Source organism: Grus americana, chromosome 3 (genome assembly GCF_028858705.1).
Source record: "Grus americana isolate bGruAme1 chromosome 3, bGruAme1.mat, whole genome shotgun sequence".
NCBI classification, from domain to species: Eukaryota; Metazoa; Chordata; class Aves; order Gruiformes; family Gruidae; genus Grus; species Grus americana.
This window is the reverse complement of record NC_072854.1, coordinates 107,366,792-107,388,657: the sequence shown is the minus strand read 5'-3', so window position 1 is coordinate 107,388,657 and position 21,866 is coordinate 107,366,792. Positions and strand designations below refer to the sequence as shown.

Sequence of the window (21,866 nt, the reverse complement as noted above, 5' to 3'; positions counted from 1 at the left end):
TGGCTCCCAACACCCTCCCCGCCGTGTCCCTACCTGCTCGCCAGCCGGCATTCAGCTCCCAGCACCACGGCAGTACCCACAAAATGCGTTTCCTTCCTCGCCTCATCATCTCGGCCACCCTGGGCATCGCCACCTTCCTGACCTGGAGGCTGCTTCTCCGGAGCCTGGCCGCCGGCCAAGGAGGTAAGGTCTGGGCACCATGGTGGTTCTGCACGGCTGGCAGCATTTCTGTACCATGGGGGAAATCACCCGGAGCTTTTTTTGGAGGTCCTCAGTGGGCAAATGCCCACAACACAGAAAATGCTGTTTGCACTGCTCCAGGGGCAAGATAACCTGTGGAGAAAGCTTCTGGTGGAGAGCCCTGCAGCTTTATGTCCTTAGTGTGGTCATTGATCTCAGGTGTGGGGCAGAAACCAGGTGTCAGACTGCTGGAGGTAACTCCCAAAACCTTTGCTGGGAAGGGTGAAATGCTGTTGGGGAGGCAGGAGGGAGCAGGGGCAGGGGCAATCAGTGGTTAATGCCTCTCTTGCCTAAAAAAAATGCATCCCTCCCCACCAGTCCTGCTCAATCCAGGGCAAAGTCATCACTAGATTTTGCAGATGTTGTCGGTCTGGGGTTGGGTGAGTTGAAGAGCAGCCCAGGATAGCTTCAGGCACCGCTGCATTTCTTCCTGCACTGCCAGTGTCTTTTTTCCTAATTTTAACTGTGCTTCTCTTCCCTGTGCGACAGCCTCCCGAATCGGTGGGAAATATTTAACTTCCCAAGGAGCTGGGAGAAACCATCAAACTAACTCCCTCCCCAGGGCTGCCAAATGCCTACACTGAGCAGATGAAGCAGACATGTGCTGCTGCTAAAAAAAAAAAAAATAAAGTAGCAAGGCAGCATTTATCCTCTGCCTTCAAACTCGCTATGGCCTCTTCACATCAAAAATAAGAAGAGAAAAAGCAAAGCTGAGATTTGAGAAATTAAGGCGACTGTCATAGAGTCTTTTTATTTGCTTTTGCCTTTTATATTTGCTTTGTTGTCTTCTCGCTTCTATTTGCTTTTTGGTTTTTATTTGCTTTTGCCTTTTTATCTACAGGAGAGAAAAATTTACATATGGAAGCGATGCAAGAAGTTACGTTATTTGGATTCCTAAACGGCCCGGTGCCGTTAAGAAAAATCTCTTGCTTTTGCATCTATTCGATAGCTGATGTTAACCAATTAACAGATGCATAAAGGGTTTGCAGGGGCTTGCATATTTGTAGCTACAAACAATTTACCACTCCTCTGTCTCCCAGAGTATTTCTGGCTCTTTTTGGTAAACTCACCTCAGTTAAGCTCAGTCAAAAGTGAGGAGTTAAAAGAAAAAATTATGATTTAATGGAGAACAGAGTCCAGGGCACAAAGCTACAGTCAAGATCGGTGCTCAGACACGGCGGTTTGGGGAAAGCGGGGTCTGGGCTCACATATTCATGGGGACAGAAACCTGTTTCACCAGCAAAACCGAGCTCTTTGCCATGCAGGGCTGGTCTCCCCTCTCCTACTCATCTTCTTCGTTCACATCATATCCTTTCCACACCGGAATAACTGGAAAAGAACCTGCCACAGCGTCCTGCGGTGGGGTGCTGGCTCGGGGCAAAAGTATGCTATGGGCTTTCCTCACCCCCCTCTTCAAATGGTGTTTCCCAGGTGACCTGGCCCCCAAGGCAGAGGAGGGCTTCCCTTTGACACTGGACACCTTCCTTCACGTTCAGCAGCTCAGGAAGAAGAGACTGAGAGCTTTCTGCAGCCGATCAGGTAAAGTCACCATGCTGCCGAGGAGCCGGGAGGAGAGAGCCCACCTGCTCTCAAGTTTGAGGGTAAGCAGCAAGTTGGACCTCCTCTACTGCCAAGTGCCATCGACAGGGATGGAGGAATGGCAGCGGCTTTTGCAGAAGCTAGAGAAGGAAAACGTGACTCTCCCGGTGCCGCTTCCCTACCCTTGGCGGCACGTTCCGGAGACACAACTGAGCAAGTACAACCTGACAGAGATAGAGGCCATGTTAGGGTCCTACACCAAAGTGCTCTTTGTCAGGGACCCTTTCCAGAGGCTGATCTCCATGTTCATGCAAGGCATGGGCAGCAGCCCTTCCTTCAGCAGCTTTGTTCAGGACATTTTAGACAGTGAACAGCACAACACCAGTACAGCTTGGAAACCGCTCATCAGCCTCTGCCGACCCTGTCTCGTCCAGTATGACTACGTGGTGATGTTTGGTTTCCTCAGGCAGGAGCTGGGTCATCTGCTGCGGCGAGCCGGGCTGCCTGTGGACAGCCTCCTCCGCGAGTTCACCGACACCCAAGCACAGTGGACGTACAGCTGGTTATCAGAGCAGATGTTCAGCGAGCTGTCCCTCCAACAGAAGCAGCAACTGTCTCATTTCTACCGCTGGGATCTTGCTGCTTTCCCATTTTCTAGCAGTTTTCTGTCAGGCCTCCTCAGCACCCCAGAGACCTAGTAGAAATACCCCAGCTGGAGGGACTGCTTTGGAGAGCATCAATCCAAATGCAAGTGCTTTGAGATACTGGTTGGGTCATAGGCAAACTCTCGCCCCACAGCTGCATGCGGCACGCTTGTCCACGTCACAGCTCCCAGAGGCACATCAGAGAGCTGAGATGGACCCGCTGCCACGGACAGGGTATCAAGGCTCTTCACATGACTGAATTGCATTTAAATACGACAAGAGTAGGCACAAGGGTAACGCGTGGCTTCGGGGCTTAGAAAACTGCATGAACTGAACTGCGACGGGGTGAATGGCTCTCAGCAAACCTAGCGTTTTGGGGTGGAGGGGCTTGGACCTGCTGCAAACCACAGCAGCATCCGCACCTACTGTGCCTGCACTGCCATTTCATGCTCTGGGCTCCCTTTTGGGCCAAGAGGTTTGGCAATGGCCTCTTTGTGACAAATCTCCCCACACAGGTAACTAGAAGCGCTCCCAAAGGCGCATGTCACCTGAAGTCTGTCTACTCTGCACAAGTAGGTGAGGAATGACACAGGGCAGCAGACCCTCCCGGCGAACCACTGCTGATGTTCCCAATCCTTTCATGCTCAAGGAAGGCCAGGCCCAGCCCGACCCATCATTTGGTCTTATCTGTTCTGTGTGAACTGTTCCTGTTTTATGACCTCACATCTCCTGCACGTTTAGGCTCAAGAGGGCTCCGGGCATGCGACATGATGCTTTCTCCCTATGCAAGTTTTGAGTGAGGTTCCCCCCTTTACAGGGCTGACTCAAATGGGCCAAGCCTGGCTTTCAGCTCTACTCACCAGCAATGAGACAAGGCCACAGCAGTCTGGACCAGGCACTAGCCGCACCACACCAACAACCAGCCTTCCACCTCGTCTCAGCAGCTGGTGGGCCAGGTGGAGGTGGGTAGAAGCATCAGGATGCATCACTGCGCTGCTGTGGAAAACACGATGTGGCTACTTGTAAGCTCCTCCTGGCAGAGAAGTGTGAGGACTGGCTCTGCTTTCTTTCGGACTTGGCCGCCAGCGTGGCCTGGGTGGAGGCCCAGGCTCTCCAGCTGGCTTGCCAGATGCATCTGGCTGGTAGCCTGGAACAGCCACCAGCCCTCTCCCAGCCCTGGCCACTGAACTGATCTACCTTGCAGCCTCTGGGAAGGGTCCTTCTTTGCCAAACGCCACGGAGGAGCTGAAGTTGTCCAGCTCTCAAATCGTGATAGACTTTTACCATCGCATACTAGTTTCCAGAATATTTTTTACCTTTATTTTGCAATTTTGTGGCATCCACATAAAATTCCACATACATTCATGTGACAAAGACATCAATTTGACAATGCTCATTAAAAAATGATAAAGATGGTGAAAGCTGTTGATTAGAACTGACTTAAAACAATTACACCAAAACCTCCCTCTCTCATCAAGGGACATGTGATTAATAGCATTAAGACATCAGATCAGATTGCCCCCTTTCACCCTCCCACAAACTATCCAGCTACAGCATTATTACTTAAGTGCTGATATTGTGCGTAATACTTTACAGTCTAGCAAGATGGCGCAGTTCCTCTTCTGAGGATACAGTTCTGGAAGGAGAGAAGCGGCAAAATTTCCAGTTATACAGAACATTAGAGTGATGCTAGGAAAGGAACATTTTTCTCTTCGTAAGTAGCTTTCCCTTCAGCGATCGCAAGCTGAAATCCCACGCAGCGAGATGCACGTGAAGAGATCTGAGGCAGCACCTAGCAGAGGACAGTGCTGTGCGCTCACAACAGGAGAGCTGTTCTCGGACAGCTTTGTAGCGCAGACCACAGTTTAAGTCAGGCTCTCTCAGAGCAGCAGCATCTCTTCCTGCCAGCCCTCCACAGCGGGTCCCAGTCCTTCCCTACGGTGCGTGGCACTTAGTTCCATGGGAAAGCAATGTATGAAATGCTAAGACACTGGGAAGTGAAATGAAAATCTCAGCTTCATGTTCCTTGGCATCCCTGTTTCACCCACGGCCCAGCCAGGTATTACATTGTCATCTCCGTAATTAGTCTCCAAGCTTCCCTTTTTCCTACACCCTCAAAACCAGTTTCAGTAATTACTTTGCAACCCTGATTTTATACCATTGTGTGTGTGCGTGTGTCCCCTGAGATGTTTGATATCATTTACACTGAATTCCAGTGCACCCCAAAAGGAAGGGGTTTCCTCCTCCCATCAGCTAGTGGCTGTGGAAGGGTACCAAGAGGGCCCTGAGCTGGGGTGGGCTTGAGGACAAGGGCTGGTTGCCTGGGAAACAGTGGCTCACTGATGCTGCAGCAAAAATGGCTCCGCAGGCTAAAGGTCTGCGCTGAACTAGCCTGCTCTGACCGTTGCATATACACACCACTTGGCAAATACACTTCAAATTAATGTACAAAACATAAAAGAGACTCGATACATCTAATTTAAAAAATTTCACCTGAGCAGGTGGTCACTGTGGCTATGCGAGACACTGCAAGCCCTTTCCGAAATGATGAAAAAGGTGCTCCCAGACCCACAGGGGACAAAGAGCATTTACACGTCCTGCTAGTGACATCCCATTGCGTCCCAGGACCCTCGCAGGGAGCAGGCCTCTCATGAACGCTGGCTGCTTTCTCCTGAGATGACGCTGGAAGCTCCTTGACATCACACCCCGTGCTCTGCATTAACACATATTACGTTCCCTTTGTACTACTTCTTGGCCTGTCTGAATGAGCACGTCCAGCGATCCCATGAGGTGGATGCCACAGAAAGAGCGATGATACCAATCTACCTTACAGACTTTGTATTTTGCATCCCTTCCTGTACATCCAGGAACATGAAAACACAGGCTCCGATAGCTGTTCTTGCACACAAATGATCACATTTTCTTCTCCAAGAGGTTTTTCACATATTGCTAACTCTCAGGATAAAACAAAAATATGTTCTCGCCCGGTACTTCAGAGCTTAAGAAACATCAATATTGTATTTCAATTAATAAAACAATTACATAGCAAGCCCAGCAGGCACAAAATACTTTCTGCAACTCACATATACAAATACCCTTCTTTTAGATGGTAGAACCAAAATATTTTAAGATGAGAAATAGATCTACTCATTTCCAAGCTATATACCCTGGAGTGCTTCAAAAAAATATTCCAAACTGTGCATACATTGTTATGTTCTAAGATGGAGGGCAATTTTAGGCACTTTGTATGTGAGCAAAATTTCATATAAGGCAATGGAGTTACATCCTCTTGCCCTAGGAGTGCAAAAATAGAAAAAGGACATTTTCATAAAGCTGTGGACCAGACAAATGGATAAAAGTTTGCACATGATGAGCAGGTACAGTACGTGGCTGACATCACCTAGAGATAACATGATGCTACAGTGTTAAACCTGACAGTGACGAAACCTGTGAAGAGGGATGCCCAGCGTTAAATGCATTCAACCCAGGAGGCATGAGGTCACCACATAGTCAGCACATTTTTCAGACAAGCAGTCCCTGTAGCAAAACGTACCCATTCTCTTACATTCAGAAAAACTAAGAGTTGTCTTGAAAAGAAGGGAAGGCCATAGCATGACAGCAAGGGATTGACCCTAGAGGGCACCCAGAGCCAACTAATCCCCAGCTGTGTCTGTGCTCCTCCTGTCCCTTGCCTGGCCTTGGGAACAACGATGAGTAACTTTGTTACTCCAAGGCCTCTGATGTCCTTTCCTATTTAAAAGATAGGGAAAGATGTGGAGGTGTGGGGGGCTGGAAAAGGCTGTGTCAAATGAAGCAGTATCTTGCTGGAAGTCCTCTTGGTATCTAGTTTTTATCTTTAATCACAGAAGACAAGGTAGCAGGTGAACTAAGAATTCGTTAAAGCCCCAGTGCAGACAAAGCAATAGTCATTTAACTTCAGATAAATCAGCTATTGGTCATATTTTAGGGTTTTCCTCTGAACCACTTTTGTTACATAGCTAAGAGCATCTTCATTAGCTAGCCTCAAAACTCCTCCTCACCCTCCTCTAGTTTATATCTAGCTTTGTGTGCAGAGGGGACACAACCAGGTACAGCCCTCAGTGCCTCTCATGCCTTCCCCCATCTCAGCTAGAGGACTGTTTGTCTGGGTTTGATTAATTTAAGTCCTTCTTGGCATAGCATCACAAGGTGATCCATCTTTTCCCCATAGTAGGAAAAAAAAAAAAAAAGATACAACCACCCTGCCATTTCACATTGGGTGGTAAATAAGCATGTTTTCCATCCTTGCAGCAATTTTAAATGAAATCTGTAAGATTTTTCAATTACACTTGGATAACATCACCTTCTACTTACTCTTCATTTGAATTTACAGCATAGCTATAATCTGGCAGCAATTCCCTCTCCTACAGAAAACAATGATTGGACAATTAAATGTGAAAGCTCCATGAATCAGTGGATGAGCCACATGAACACAGATTTATTTTTTTTTCCGTTACAGTCCTACTTCCTTGTGGCCCCTCTGGGGTAAGCTCAGTTTCATGAGGAGAGTTTGCTCCTCAAACTTCCCTTTTACACACGCACAGACCATGGTTTAAATGTCCCTGGCTCAGCAGACGGGCACTGTAAAGAAAAAAAAATTAAGTTAGCAACAAATGAGGGTCCTGGCCTGGGTTTGGCATGCCCCACCACGTTCCCTTTGCGGTGGGTGACTTTGTACCATTGAAGATCTGAGCTCATATCCCAGTCTTTGAACACACAGAGATGTCTGTGTCAGGGCACTTCTGTTAGGGGCTGTGTGCCTGGCTCTACCTGAAGGCCTGATGGCCAACAGTTTGTGCAAATTCTCAAAACCCTTTCTGAGTCCTTCTCCCCAGACAGTGATGCAGGTGTTAGGTGATAAGGACAAAGATACCAGGTTTTGCTGTTAACCACAGTGGGGTTGAAGATGATGAAAGCCTGGAGGATGCCCACATGGACAGACAGCCGTGTTTTCCAAGTCAGACAGGAATGAGCAGGACTCTGTGCAGGGACCCACTCCTACACAGCTCTGTCACAACACTGTAACAGAGGAGGAGCCCATGAAGAGACAGTGACAAGGTTAACCCCTGCACTCCTTCAGATCAAGCCCTCAGCCTCTAAGGAGGCTCCTGTGGTCATAACATTCAAGAGAAGTGAGCATTTTCAGTAACGCTTTCCTCTCCCTCCCTCCCTGAGGGACACCAATAAATCACAGAGTGGACCTGCAAGATATGTTAGTGGCGGTGATCCCCTAAGAGATAGTAGTCAGGAGCATCAGGACAAGTCATCAGTGCCTTTGTTCTACAGACAGCACTTGGAGGATGGAGGGATGAACTGCAACTTCACTGATACCGAATGGCAGCCCTTCCTGCAGTGGGAGTCCCAGCAATGCTAGTCTGTGGATTTGTGTCTCATTTGGTGGCATGTTAAATGAAGGATAACACTCATGAAATAAAAACCCATCTGCCACAGCCTCCCCATCCTGCTGTAATTCCAAACCTGGGCTGCTATGACCAGCACACACACTCCATGTGGGGTAGGGAGCAGACTGTGAAGCCAGAAGCTGTTACCATTTTGGTGAAGATGTCCACACAAGCATTGCGGATCCTCTCTGGGGTGGCAGGGCTGTCCAGCCTGAATGGTTCAGTCAGGCCAGAGTCCTTCCTCGCTGAGTAGATGGCATCTTTAATGGCATAAAACACTGAGGCAGACAGGAACAGAGGTGGCTCTCCCACAGCCTAGACAGAGCACAAGCAAGAGTGAGGCTGCAGCCCAAAACAGTCCTAGCCCTAGGAAAGCTCATGAGGCTAACAAAGATGAGCAAGCCCTATACAACAATCAGGAGTTGTTTGCATTCCAGATGTGATCAGGAAGGAAAGGCCAACTTGCCTTCCAGATGTGAACCTCAGTCTACCAGTGAGGAAACACAAAGCTAAAACAACCCCCAGTCCGTTTAAAGAAGAGACAATAGGGAATCACAAGCTTTCTGACACAACGAGGCCGTTATGAAGGAAAAAGGAACTAACCCATTCCCACAACCTTTTGGATAGTGCTAAAATTGCAGCTAAAGGAATTCAGATAAGGCAGTGGTGAGGTGTCTGGGCAGACAGCGTGATGCTCCATCACTGGAGGTCCTTGCAAACCAGCAGGAATGCTTCCCTCAGGGATTACACAAGTATTATCTAGTACTGAGGTCCCTGCCAGCCCCCTTTTTCTTAATTGTGTCATCAGCACTAATCACCAAAAAACTTCTCTTCATTGGTGAAGATGTTGCTGTGGATGGAATGGAAATGGGAAACTGTAAGGAGGCAGACCAGGCATATACAGATAAGGATGCTGGGTGGCCTCTCTAAATGCTCTGTTGAGCCTTAAGTAAAGCAAATTCATTGATGCTGTACATCCAGCCCTGCTCCATGCAGCCCTCACTAACTGCAGAGAACAGCACTGACTTCAGTGGAAACAGCAGAAGGGCATGTGGATTAACAATGGACCTTTAAGGGTGACATGAGCACTGTGAAGCAGTAAAGAAAGCAAAACATGGAAACTCAGATGCAAGATCTTGATATATCAGATTTGGGGAAGTGACACTGTTGGAAATGTTATCTGCAGCGGTGGCTCTGCTGCCAGGGAAGGGCAATCAGGGAGCTGACATGCAGGGAGAGGCTGGCAGCCTCTGTTACAGCAGAACTGGCTCAGCAAAGCCACCTCAGTTCTCTCTAATGGACAAGCAGGGCAGCAAATGTGTAGGTTATTTCAGTTCTTCCTACCTATAAAGGCTAGTATACATATTTCTGGTAAGCAATGGGAAAACATCCTGACCCCAGAATAAAGCCAGCATAACAAGATTAACTATTTAGACACATGCATCATTATTTTATCACACTCAGCTTCAGAGAATTATAGAGCAGTAAGAGGCCTGCAGATCTTGCAGGTATACCTTGGATGAATAAACCGCCTTGCTGTTTGGACAGTCACGGAGAAGAGACACATAGAATTCTGTTGGGATGTCTCCAAACGCTGGGATTTTGTACATTCCAGGCCCTCGAGTGTACAAATTCCCTTCAGGAGAATACCGCAGCTCCTCTATGGTGAAAAGTCCAAGGCCTTGGACAAACGCTCCTTCTACCTACAAACACATCCAAAGAAGGTTATATTCTTTTTTTGTTTGTTGTTGTTCTTCCCTGCACAGGATATTTCCCTACATAATTCTATACCTATTGCACAGTTAAGTGTAGGTCAAACTGGTTTTCATAGCTAGCCTAAAATGCTTCACTGGATACCCGAGTTTAAAATGCTCTGCTTGCAAAGGCACAACCTGGAGAGGGATAATGGCTCATCTAGAAAAGCCTGAGTAGTGTAATTGCTTTAACACAGTGGAAATAGCAACACAATTTCACTTACCTGTCCTATATCTATGGCTGGGTTCAGACTGGTACCAACATCCATAACAATGTCTGTGCGAATGTTCTAAAAAGGCAGAAATAAAGAATAAATCAGCACAGAACATTGAAACTGGTACATCATGGTCTTGAATAAGGAGGACTAATGTATCCAACCACTTCCCACGCTTGGCCAGTGTTCAACAATATCTCAGCTCAACTCTTCATACTGACTGTTAATCTGAGTTCATCCGTAAAGTAAATCAAAGGAACTCACGGCAGGTTTCCCCAGAGATCCAATGGACCCCATTTACGTGAGTTCCAAACTGCTAGCGTCAGCGCTCTGTACCTGACCATAACCAACTAGGTCAGATTCTGATGATTTTTTTTCTTTTTTCTTTCTTTCCAAAAGTCTTCCAGCGCTATTTTTAATGATTAACTCAATTCCAGTATGTTTCTGCTCTTTCGTGCTAACACAGTGCTGCTATCTCTTACTTAGGCAAATCCAATAACTTTTGCAATCATTCATTAAGCCTCCTAATATCCCCACGGGGTAGATAATTATCGTTTTATTACACTTTACGGATTGTTGTACTGTGGAACAGAAAAGTTAAAAAATTTACTGAAGGTCACACCAGACCAATGACAGAGCTAGGAACAGGCTGACACCCAGTATTTGTTCTAACTCCCTGTGAATGTTTCCTTCACCTAAACACAGAGGGCTATGTCACTGCTGACCTCCTCACCTTGTGGTCACCTGTCAGGCAATCTATCTCAACCTCGGAGCAAGCAACACCATAACTGAAGTAGCAGAATGGTTTCCCTTCATTCTTTTCAAAGTCGTAGCCAAGGTCAGGAATTCTCGATACAAAGAAAAACAACCACATTGCATTCCATGAACAGTCAAAATGGATTCAAACAGTGCAACTTATCAAAATCCTTATTCACTTGTGTTTCATCCCTTCCATCAAGCCCATACAGAAATGAAAAATGTAAACAACAATAAATAGCTGCCCTGTATTCCAAAACTTGACTGGAACTATCAAACTATTTTAGCAATCTTTATTTTCCCATGAATCTCAGGGTTTGTGATAACCATTATTAACTCACTCCCACCAATCTGGTTGCAAATCTTTTGCTTTTAGAGTGCAGTTGAACATTTCTTGCAGGTCGTTAAATTTCAGAGCATAATCAAGTTGAATCAGAAACTGGATTAAGCTAAGAACTGATTTTAAGCACAGTTCATGGTAAACTTTGTATCTGACTACTTATACTTTATCTGAAAACTGGTTTATTAAAATACTGAGTCACTTGATTACGAGAAAACACACATTTCAGAGATGCAACAGAAATGAGCTCATATTGTATTTTAGGACTAAACAACACTGTGTTGCTTTTATGTCAACCCCTCTGCCTCAGAGATGATGGATCTCTCTCTGTTCCTCCAGCGGTAAAGCTGACTAAGAAAAAGGCCTCATTTTGGAACTGCACAGGAACCAGCAAGAGTTTAAAGTGGGAGAATGAAATCAAAAACACGGGCTTCTGCTCATGCCACAACAGCCAATTGCCGTAAGTAGCTTCATCCTCAAGGACAACCTCTGCCCCCTTTTCCCCTGCATGACAGTTATAGTGCAACACTAAGTCATGAGGCTGACACGGAACAGAGCCCCTGGCAAAGCTCTCATTTCACTTATGCCTCCTCAGACCTAGGTCAGCTAGAGTGAAGTTAGATCTGCTTCAGATTTACATGAGATCTGAGCCTGGCCCCAAGAGCTGTCCTCCTTCAGGAACTGATTCTCCCCAGACAGGAGAGTGTTAACCTCAGCTTAACATTTCTAGGTAGGAAAGGGCATGCATACCTAAGTGAGAGCAGTAACAGAGGGATAGGGGCTGTAAATCCTCCCAGAATTTCCCTGGATGCAATCTGTGCAATCAAGTAAGAGCTGTGCAGCGTGAATATTCACTCACCTATAAAACCCCGTGGCTGACAGGCTAACACAGTTCTCATAGGCAGCATTAATCTGGCAAAGGGAACAAGAGTTTGAAAACAGTAATTGTCCAACCAGTCCCTGCAAAATACCTACCCCAAACGCATTTCCAGGAGAGCATGAATAGAAGGGATCCAGTGACAGACAGCTGTCACGCTACCCAGAACTAGCAGTGCCAAGGGAAACATCATGATACAGCTGCTTCCCTAGATAGCCTTGTCAGCAGCTACCAAGGGCAGAACTTGTCCATTGGCAGAGGGATAAGACTTGCTCTTGTTTGTTTGGCTCTCAGCTACAGGTTAGACTTTCAACCTCAGAGACAAAGGTTAAACTGACAGTCATCTTGACTCCAGTGAGGCCAGGAGAAATCCTGTTCTGACTTCCAAATCACAAAGTCAAAGCTCCTCCCGTGAAGAGAAGAGCTTGGATCTGAAAATGGCCCGAGAGCCTTACAGCACATCAATCGCTTATTGTTGACAGTATGGAGATATTGTAGCCAAGGAGCATTACAGGAGGTGGATGGCAGCTCGAAGAGTCATCTTTGTCACAGAATCCTTTCACTACAAATCCGGTTTCTTCCTGTCCAGGACTGTAGCCTGACTAGAAAGATGTATGTAACCACTCTAGACTTTTTTTTTTGTCAAGTTTGTCATAGGCAGGACCCAGGATCTGGAGAAATCCCAGTCTTAAAGTCCTAACTGATGTTTTAGGGATGACCTCTTACAATCTTTTCTTACTTCCCTTACGGGGTTTCTGTTTCACCACCTTTGCTCAAATGTTTGATAGCAAGATGCAGAAGGCCTGAAGGATATACCCGCATACAGGGTTTGCCAACTACAACAATCTCTGACAATGCTCACTTCTCTTGTGACAGATACAAACAGCTTACCCAGTCTTCCCAGGATCCTTCGGGATTAGACTGTTTGATCGGCTCAAGTCTTTTTAAGATAGTCTGACACGCATTCTAAAAACAAAGAGAGAGAAGCAGTATTTTAAGATTTGAGAAGTCAGTTTATAATATTAAGAGCCCTATAAGAATTTCAAAGAACCTCCTGTTTAAATCAATATTGCCTTTAGGACTCTGGCATATCATAAAAAGGAGCAAAGTTCACTAATAGGTGGTTTGCTCTATAGGAAGAAATATTGACTGAAAAGGACAAGGATTTTAAAAGAGTGGCTGTCCTGATAGCAGAAAGGAATCCCAAATACAGCACAGAACTTTCCAGACCATGACACAAAATATCAGAAGTCCACTCATTTATACAGTAACTTTATCTGTACCAACTCATAACAGGACACCTTAGCACATCTAGCAAGATGATCCCATAACACTGAAAGAGAAATAAAAAAATATTCTTGCCAAAATTCAACCTACTTCAGCAAGCTGTGCAGAGAATAAAAACAGCCTTTCCCTTTTCTTTAAACCTAAAAATGACCAGTACTAAATTCCTCTTCAATGGAAAGTCACATACTCTGCAAATATACGCATTGGTAACTCTGCCATATCAGCAACAGTCATGACCATGCCATTGCTATAGAAGGATGTTTGCTCTGAGTGTATCAACACTTAAAGGTCTTTGGTTCTGGAGTACAGTCCACAAACCACCTGCTATTAATATTTGCAGCACAATATATTCATTGTAGATAAGAGCACATCAATTACTAAGGAGCTAGCTATTTAAATGAAAGCTTCATTGTTCTGTTCGTTTTGAGTAATTACAAACAGTCCATTTTAGAACTACAAAAGGACTGAAGGAGAGTTTCAAACAACTTGAAAAAAGTTACGGTCATTCATCATCTGTCACCACCAGTAGTTATAGCAGGTAAAGAAGTTATGAGGTATCCTTAGCCTGGTTGGCCTTTTGATGGTTACATTTTCCTTAAGCAAAAGATAAATACACATCAACTTTTCATGTTCTGGAGTCCCAGCTATAACCCACTAGTTTAAATAACTCAGTTCCCATACGTGGATGGCCATTCCATTGATGTCCGCACTGACAGATGCGGCTGTCGGGGAGGTATTTGGGACAGTGTTTGTGCTGGTCTCGCTGATGTAAATCTTGGAGGTGGGGATTCCCAGTGACCTGCTAGCAACCTGCAGAGCAAAGGTAAACAATTGGTAAGCAGCTGCTCTTATAGATGAGCATGATCATTCACTGCTTATGCTGCTAGGATCCACACTGCAATTTCTACCCTCTCCTGTCCTAAATTTCATTTTTCTTGGAGACTCAGTTGATATGGTGACTGAGAGCTAGCCAGAATATTGTTAAGTTTGCCATTCACAGACTGAATGTGTGTAAGCACATAAATGTACACTTTTGCCACGATGACAGCCATTTATTTCACCACTGTGGGACTAAATTCTTTTCTTGGTTATAAGATTCAGAGGATAAAGAGCCCTATTAGACTTCCCTTGCATTTCCCTGTCAAAGCAATGCTGTCCCCTTAGGCCTTTTTAACTATAAAGATGTTAGCATATGCAAATAAATACATTTACAATATGACTAATTTTTGTATAAAATATATGTAAACTGTAGTTTTATGGGATGAAAAGAAATTGCCAGAGAATCTAGATAGTAAGTGTAACCCACATTACTATACAATAAGGGTGAGGATGATGAAGATTCGAATTCTAATAATTGTAATAATACTCTGGAAATTTAGCACTGCTGCTGAAACAATTAAGAGGAATTAGTCATGATTTGTTACCCTATGCATGCACATAGAGGAAGCGTCAAGCTGTGTGAGGGAATACTATACAGCGAGTGTAATTTTCCTGAAAAAATGTCTCATTCTGTTAAGTTCAAACTCATTATTACCTGGATCATTTTGGTGTGAAGTCCTTGACCCATCTCAGTCCCACCATGTGTAAGTAACACAGAGCCATCTGTATACACATGGACCAGAGCTCCAGCCTGTAAAAGGGAACATTAATCCAAGAGTCATCACAAATGAATTAGTGAAGTACCTGGCAGATTGTAGTTACAAACTACAGAAAAAACACAGCTGTATTGTGGTGTCTTTTGGACAGTATAAACTGGTAATTGTTGTGTTGCTCATTTTGGTTTGAAAAATGTGTGCTCTTAACTCATTTACTATTTCTCTGAAAAGCTCTAGTTTGGTACAAAGGAAGGAGGGACTGGGGAAGGCAGCATAAATCTATCCTCTCTACTGAAGCAATAAATGACACGTACCTGGTTCAGAAATGGGACAGTGAAACTGATGCCAAATTTGGTAGGAATAATGCACATTCCTCTCTTCTTCCAACGATTCTGCCTGCAAGGAACAAACATTATTAGTATACTCATGAGGCTTTCATCACAACTCAATGCCATGCTTCCCTCCAGCTTAGGTATCAAAGCAGAAATTAAATACCTGCATGCCATATAGACTGAGTTAATCAGTAATTTTTTTTGAAAGATTAGTTTTGTTTATGGGTCCCAACAAGAACAAAACCAAACTGAAGATGCTCCCCCAGGGCATTATAGAAGCAATTGTCTTGACTACTAACTATTCAGCTGTATATATAAGCCAACTGAAAAAAGACTATAAGGCAGCATAAGGTCTACACAAATAGCCTTGATATCCATCAGAAAAGTCTAACTAGACTCAGACACACCTTCCCTTACAAAATCATGTCATGCTAGGTCCGATTCCTGCCTTATCTAAGCTACCAGGTCACTGAAAGAGGTTTCTTTCCACAGTGAGCCTGACGGAATTTCAAAGGGAGAAATTTTTAGAAGTCACTCTGCAAATATATGGTCTGACTTCACATCACTCAAGTTGGAGAACTTCAGAAGTTAATATACCCAGTAAAAAAGACAGCTCCAGAACACCTACTTGTTGAATTCTTCAATTAGTTTTTTCCTGGCATGATAGTTAGAGCTTGACATACATTCATCCCAGCATCGTCGTAGAGTAAATCCCTCCAGCTTTTGGTTAAAATGAGTCAGGTCTCCCTCATTATAAAGATTGAGCTTCCGCACCTTCCCAGAGACACATAAAGGACATGCCAAGTTTAATGCTTCAGACTAGGTCTTTTTAATGGATGACATTAAAAGCACATTGGTTCCTAGTTTTACTACTCTGCTCAATCTACAGAACAATAGAATTAACAGACATATATCTATTTATGGGAAAATGGGGACTAAGACATTAAGGCTGGGAATTTTCAAGAGAGACTGGGACTTAAGCACATCGTTAGTAAGATTAGGGTACCTAGTACCTTTGGACTTTTTTTTCCGAATATCTGTCCTTAAAGCAGGTGTTACACAACTGAGACTATTGAGGGAATTTAATGAAGCAGAAAATAATCCATGCTATAATGTGGCTGTCATACAGAAAGTTTGAGATCCTGCTAAGGGCTTAGCAAAAAATAAGCAAAAGTTCTTATGCTTAATGATTTTCTGTGGTTGTGTCCAGTTCTGAGCTTGTTCAAAGGCAGCATGGCCCTGAAATGTGTCGGTGAATCTGTACCTCCTCAGGTGGCAGGCCACACTTCCGAGCAAGGTCGCTCATCCAGCACTCAGCAATCATCATTCCTTGGGGCCCTCCAAAGCCACGGAAGGCTGTGTTGGAAGGCAAGTTGGTCTTGCAAACAATGCCCATGCTTCTGACGTTGGGGATGTTGTAGGAGTTATCCAAATGTAACAGGGCTCTGTCCATAACCTGGTGAAGAGAAGGAATGGAGGTGGACACATTTTACATGAATCACATGTCAGACTTCTCACCAGCTGCCAAAGCCAGGCTGGAAAGCTCTGAAGCTAATTTACAACCACCAGCACTGTCTCTTGCACCCTGCAGTCAACACAGCTGGATGAGCACTGAGGTGCAGCCAGTAATCCCTCCCATTTGCAATGGGGTATCAAGCAGTAACCTCCTGAAGGACAGGACAGTAAGCAAACTTCTCTGTTGACACTTATAACCCTGAGACAGATTAAACTTCAAAGTCCTTTGTTGGCTCTAGGCTCATGCTGAAACAAACAGCTACTAAATGCCATTACCCACCTGCAAGAACCAGAATCTTCTTTCAATTATACTGAGTAATCCATTACTGGAAAAGAAGTCTTGCTGTTATCAAGTGATTCAGTCACTGGGCTATGGTAGTAAGGGCAACTATATAAAATACTTTCAATAGCTACATCTGAACTGCAAGATTTGAGATCTTTGTCCACTAATTGTCCAAATTGGGTAAGGGACAGAGTTTCTTTCTGACTTGCGTTCCCAGATTTCCCCTCCAGCAGCAGCACAGAGAGGAGATTATGCACATCCCAACCTTATTGCAACATGGAGCGCTTTCTAGTTCTCCGATTCAGACACAGTCAAAAAGACAATTCACATAGATGTATTCTCAACCAGGCCCTTAGTTTACGCAAAGACTGCCATTCTGCTCTGCACAGCACCAACCACATTGCCAACATTGAGTGTGGTTCTGGTAGAGAGCTCTTGCATTTGTCTCCTGTTCAAATGAATCAAATAAATCTCCTTCTCATTTTTGCAGAAAAATTATCAGACTCAGTGGACTAGAGAAAGGGAGCTAGAATAAACATGACTGACTAGGCTATTGGGTTGGTCACGCTACACAAAGAGAGAGGTTTTTTTACTCATCAGCGCAAAAATTCTTGGAGACAAACTCAGAACTCAGGCCCATTCTTGTCCTTAGCGCTTATGAACTCGAAATTAGCTTTAGCCAGTCCTTAACAAGCTTGTTGATTTAGGCACTTGGCCTTATCAGCCTATTGACTTGGATGTTTCTTATTTCAAGGAACTAGCTTTCCCCGAAGCTGGGGAACAATCAGTCATCTTGCATTGCGCAACAAGTTTCCCATCACAACCCTCTAATGCAAAGCAAACTTTCTCGACCTTTTTGCCTAATGCAACTTATTACAGCATCAATAAGAATTACGTGGGACATGCCAAGGCAGGTCAGTTGGCTCAGAGAGCAGTTGAAGCTCCAAAACCCCATTAAGGTCTGTTTTCAGTCATGTTAGAGAACAGGATATGTAAGCAATGCTGTAGACGACTCTCTGAAGTCAGAGCAAAAGGTTGCACAGGGAAACGTCTTCCGCCTAGTTAGCCATCAGAAAATTTTACTTACACCATAAGACAGGTCTACAGAGTTGCCTCCATTGCTGTAGTATGACACCTCCAGACTCTTGACTTTCCCATTCTTCATGAAACCAACCTGTCAAGAGAGTCTCCTCAGTAATCAATTTTCTATAAAATGTTCTGTTTCATGCCTTCCTCCAAAAACTGAATGGACCTCATACAGGCAAAAGGCTGACTGTCCTCTGCTGCAGCATAGGACAAGCACAGACAGCAACTGAGGAATCTTCCCCGTAAAGGGTCAATGTATGCATCTTTAACCTTGCTCCAGAGAACTCTTCTAAAATAAGTGCCAACCACTTGTCACAGCCACTCTGTCCTTAACAAGTTTTTGCTTTGAAAAGCAGAAGCAGTTGGATGGGGATTGAAGAGGAAAGGAAGTTCACAGTAAAATGATACTGTAAACAAATGGGGAAGTATCTAAAAACAATGTGATTGTCAACAGGGTCAAAGTCTTGGTTGCAAGGAGAGGGGAAGTGTTTATGCTGAGGTCACAAGAAGGGAACCATCTGATCCAAAAGAACTTCTGCAGGACTTGAACAGGAAAAATGCTATAACCCAGCTGACCTGATCCATTTGCAGCAGGGAAGATCAGCAGTGAAACAATCAAAGCAGCAATTTTCTTCACAGTATCTTTCTACTCTGATGTTTCAGGTGACAACATGCATTCATTTCATGTGTATGCATACCTTGTACCTCCCCAGGAAGGGATGCCTCCCACCACTTATCAGCATGTCCTCATCTCGATCCAGCATGCACCTTACTGGGCGGCCAGTTCTGTTAAAGGATACATTTATCAGGTGCAGCCTGAAACACACAATTCCTACAGAGCAAGACTTTTTTCTTTTTGGTGAGCATTGTCTTTCCAGAGTGGCAACGGTGAGTTAGCGGTAGACTGCTTGGTTTATATATGTTCCTCTTAAGAAAATGGCAAGATTGAGTTAAAAAAAAATGAAGATCTTAGAGGTTGGGATCTGTTTGTGAAAACTCTTGTAGACTCATATTAAAAAGAAGGATAGTTTCTTACAGAGACAAATGCTAATAACTGAGCAATCACTGTTTTCCAGACTATTTCTCAAGGCAGTCTCTTGACTTTACAAGAGAGAATACCATTTGAATTATATAATAATAAGTACTAACTAACCTTCAGTTTGATCTCAGGTTTTTATTTGCATATTTATTATCCAAGGAGGAAAACAAGGAGGAGAGGAGGAGTTGCTCTTCATATTCTAACAATTCTGCCTTCCCAGTGCCTTTCTTCAGGTTGTAAAAAAATATCTAGGGAATGCCATAGATGTTTTTTCATAACCTCTGGGATACAAAAAAGCGGTTTGGCTGGCAGAGATAAAAGGCAGGAAAAATGCACGTGTATTACTGATCAATTAGAGAAAGCAGATGGCTTGCTCAGAACAGGAAAAATAAAGCTAATTTAAGTACAGAAGCTTTATTTTGGCTGTTGTCTTCCGAAGATACTTTATCAAATTGCTGCTCTGTTGCAAGACCCATCTAGCATTGCCAGCAGGGTGCATCCTCACCTACAAAGGCAGTATTGAGAAGGGCAGTGTTACACACAGTGCACAAATGTCATCTCAGAGGCTATGTTCACTCACAACCACAGAAACTTGCACAGTAAAGATGACCCCATATCAAAACACTGGAAATCAGAAGCATATTTCCAATCTACACAAATAGTTACAGGCTAGCTTAATTCCCTGAGCTTTTAGGGGCTTGAAAAGTGTGCGTTTCTGTTCAATGGCTTAGGGAAAAATCCAAAAAAGAGAGTTTGCAGAAGAGCAGAGAAACAGTGATGCAAGGCTAGTGTAGTAGAGTTTTGAGCAAAACAACAAGCATGGCTAGTGCTGGCTTTTGAAAGGGTTTGGCGTGAAGCGAAGGGGAGAAGCAAAGAATTTGAGATACAAGAATTTTCAGAGAGCACTAAAGGAACAGCAGAGTAAAGGGCTTTTTCGCCCTTTCCTATTAAAAGCAGGCATTTCTGCATAAGCTTAGCCCCTCTGAACAGGTTCAATTCCTCCTACCAACTAAGAGCCCATTAGACACCTCCTTTGGGAACTCCCAGGCTTGCTACAAGCTGTACAGTTACAAGACATGAAGAGTCTTAAAAGTGCTCCAGTGCAAATGGTGCTCCAGAAACAGGCAGGCTGGGACAGTCTGAAACGAAAAAGCCCTGTTCCCCACCCCCAAACTTACTTGAAGGCTGTGACAACCACTACAGTTGACAAAATAGTACTCCTAGTCTCTTTTCCTCCAAATCCTCCTCCCATTCTTTTCACTCGAACCACAACCCGATTTGAAGGGACTCCCAATGCATTAGCAGCAAACTCCTAAAGAAAAACAGAACAGCAGAACATGTACAGAGCTGAGTTGGTGTTAAGAACTAAATACCACCACATTGCCTTTCTGCAGCCATTGCAACACTGCAAATACTCTGTCCTATTGGTCCTGCACAATTGGATTTGTTGCAGTTGGAACCAATAAGCCCAATATTTCATCTCTGAGGTGGGAAGGCATATAGTGCGCCAGACAGCACCAGATTCAAGAAGAGACTGACGTAAGATGAGGTTACCAAGACATAGGTCTCATTTAGAACAGGGTTTGACGTCCGTACTGCTCTGTCCATTCTCCTCACTCAATTATAAGACCTTTGGACAGTCTTGGTGAGTCAGTAAACAGGCCAAAGACACCCTATAGTGCCAGTAACCTATCTCACAAGATGGCAGAGTTAGTACACATAGTGTCTGCATCACCTCTGTTTCTGATGTGTCATTCAATAGCCATGCCTACTGACCAGCTGGCACCCTCTCCAGACAGGGTTAAGCATGTAAACCCTGGTGACAGAGATGTGCTGCCAATAGAAACACCTCTGTCACCTGGGAGTGGATTCAGGCCACCAGTAGGACAGATCCCACACTCAACTCTAAGCCTATGTGTTGTGTTTTGGGGGATGGGACCAACTGTAAAACAACTGTTTCTCTAGTCTAAAACTGAGAAACAAATGCCTTTTAGGTAGCAGGTCAATGAGGTAGTACCTGTGTCTTCATTAGGTTTTGGGTCGACACAAACAGTTCCATCTCACCATCTTCCCCCTTTGGCACAGCCACAGTACAGTGAGTTTCCAGATAGAAATGCTCCTGCCCACCAATGTACATCTCTCCTAGAAAATTGAAAGAAATGCCTCAAAGATAGGGTGTCCCTGGAGTTATAAGGTGTCTCCCATCATGCGCTGCCTGCAAGCCACTGCCCTTTTGACATGTGTTAAATAACAAGCCTTTGCAATGCCCAGCACTGGAGATCCCTAGCTCTAAAATTGACACTTCTGGTTCAATATTTAAAAAAAAAAAAAATACAAAAAACCCCAGACATGCTCCCCCTCCACTTTCTAGAAATCTTCAGTCCAAAACACAAGTGATTGGCATTTAAAAAATAAGCCTGCACACCATGCCATTGACCCAGCATCCCTTAAGATGCAGTGTTTGGTGCCTTTCAGACCACCCTGATAACACCTCTAAGATGAAGGATAAAAATAAATCAAGTATAGTCTATCTGAGCAGATCAAATACAAGGTTACAGACTTTAAAACAGGGGAACAAAACTAGAAACCCAAAATGCCTTAAGATCATCAAACTGGGAATCAACTCTCTGTCACTGCATGTGGCTCCTTCCCAGGACATCTTACCTGGCAGTGCTGAGGGTACAATTTCCAGGCATGCTACACACTATTAAATGTCAGAATGAACCTCCTTTCTCAGTCATGGCCCTGGTCTGTTCAGCTGCCACAAAAATTAATCTTCAGATTAGTTCTCAAAATCCTGTTCCTCTCTTCCTTTTACTCAATTCAGCAACAACAAGATAGCTGCCTTCATTAGGTACACCAGTGACAAATGCACATTTTTGTGAGAGAATGCCTACTCTGGTGCGTAGCAGGGGCTTTTCTC

The 21,866-nt window shown here is 44.4% G+C and overlaps 2 protein-coding genes across 5 annotated transcripts in view; one reads left to right on the top strand and one right to left on the bottom strand.

Annotated features, from left to right (window-relative positions):
• The first annotated feature begins 5 nt into the window (after positions 1-5).
• On the top strand, positions 6-6,673 carry LOC129205238 (carbohydrate sulfotransferase 9-like). Of its 2 annotated transcripts, none has more exons than XM_054822455.1 (2): positions 6-183; positions 1,672-6,673. In XM_054822455.1, the coding sequence occupies exons 1-2, from the start codon at positions 84-86 to the stop codon at positions 2,475-2,477; spliced, it is 906 nt and encodes a 301-aa protein (XP_054678430.1). In that variant the 5' UTR covers positions 6-83; the 3' UTR covers positions 2,478-6,673. The 2 variants fall into 2 exon arrangements, with proteins under 2 accessions (XP_054678430.1, XP_054678429.1); XM_054822454.1 differs by having other exon boundaries at positions 58-183; positions 1,082-6,673.
• Positions 3,721-21,866, bottom strand: part of XDH (xanthine dehydrogenase) — a 52,597-nt gene continuing 34,451 nt past the window's right edge. For 2 of the 3 annotated variants that reach the window (XM_054822450.1, XM_054822453.1), the window contains 15 exons: positions 20,961-21,085; positions 20,122-20,255; positions 18,603-18,690; positions 17,906-17,992; positions 16,285-16,476; positions 15,649-15,794; positions 15,003-15,084; positions 14,628-14,723; positions 13,775-13,903; positions 12,698-12,772; positions 11,789-11,841; positions 10,567-10,681; positions 9,843-9,908; positions 9,379-9,567; positions 3,721-8,179 (listed from right to left, as the gene is read on the bottom strand). In XM_054822450.1, the coding sequence (XP_054678425.1) occupies positions 7,949-8,179; positions 9,379-9,567; positions 9,843-9,908; positions 10,567-10,681; positions 11,789-11,841; positions 12,698-12,772; positions 13,775-13,903; positions 14,628-14,723; positions 15,003-15,084; positions 15,649-15,794; positions 16,285-16,476; positions 17,906-17,992; positions 18,603-18,690; positions 20,122-20,255; positions 20,961-21,085 (1,808 nt within the window). In that variant the 3' untranslated portion in view covers positions 3,721-7,948. The remainder of the gene's footprint in view (positions 8,180-9,378; positions 9,568-9,842; positions 9,909-10,566; positions 10,682-11,788; positions 11,842-12,697; positions 12,773-13,774; positions 13,904-14,627; positions 14,724-15,002; positions 15,085-15,648; positions 15,795-16,284; positions 16,477-17,905; positions 17,993-18,602; positions 18,691-20,121; positions 20,256-20,960; positions 21,086-21,866) is intronic. The other variant, XM_054822451.1, reaches the window with a different exon arrangement.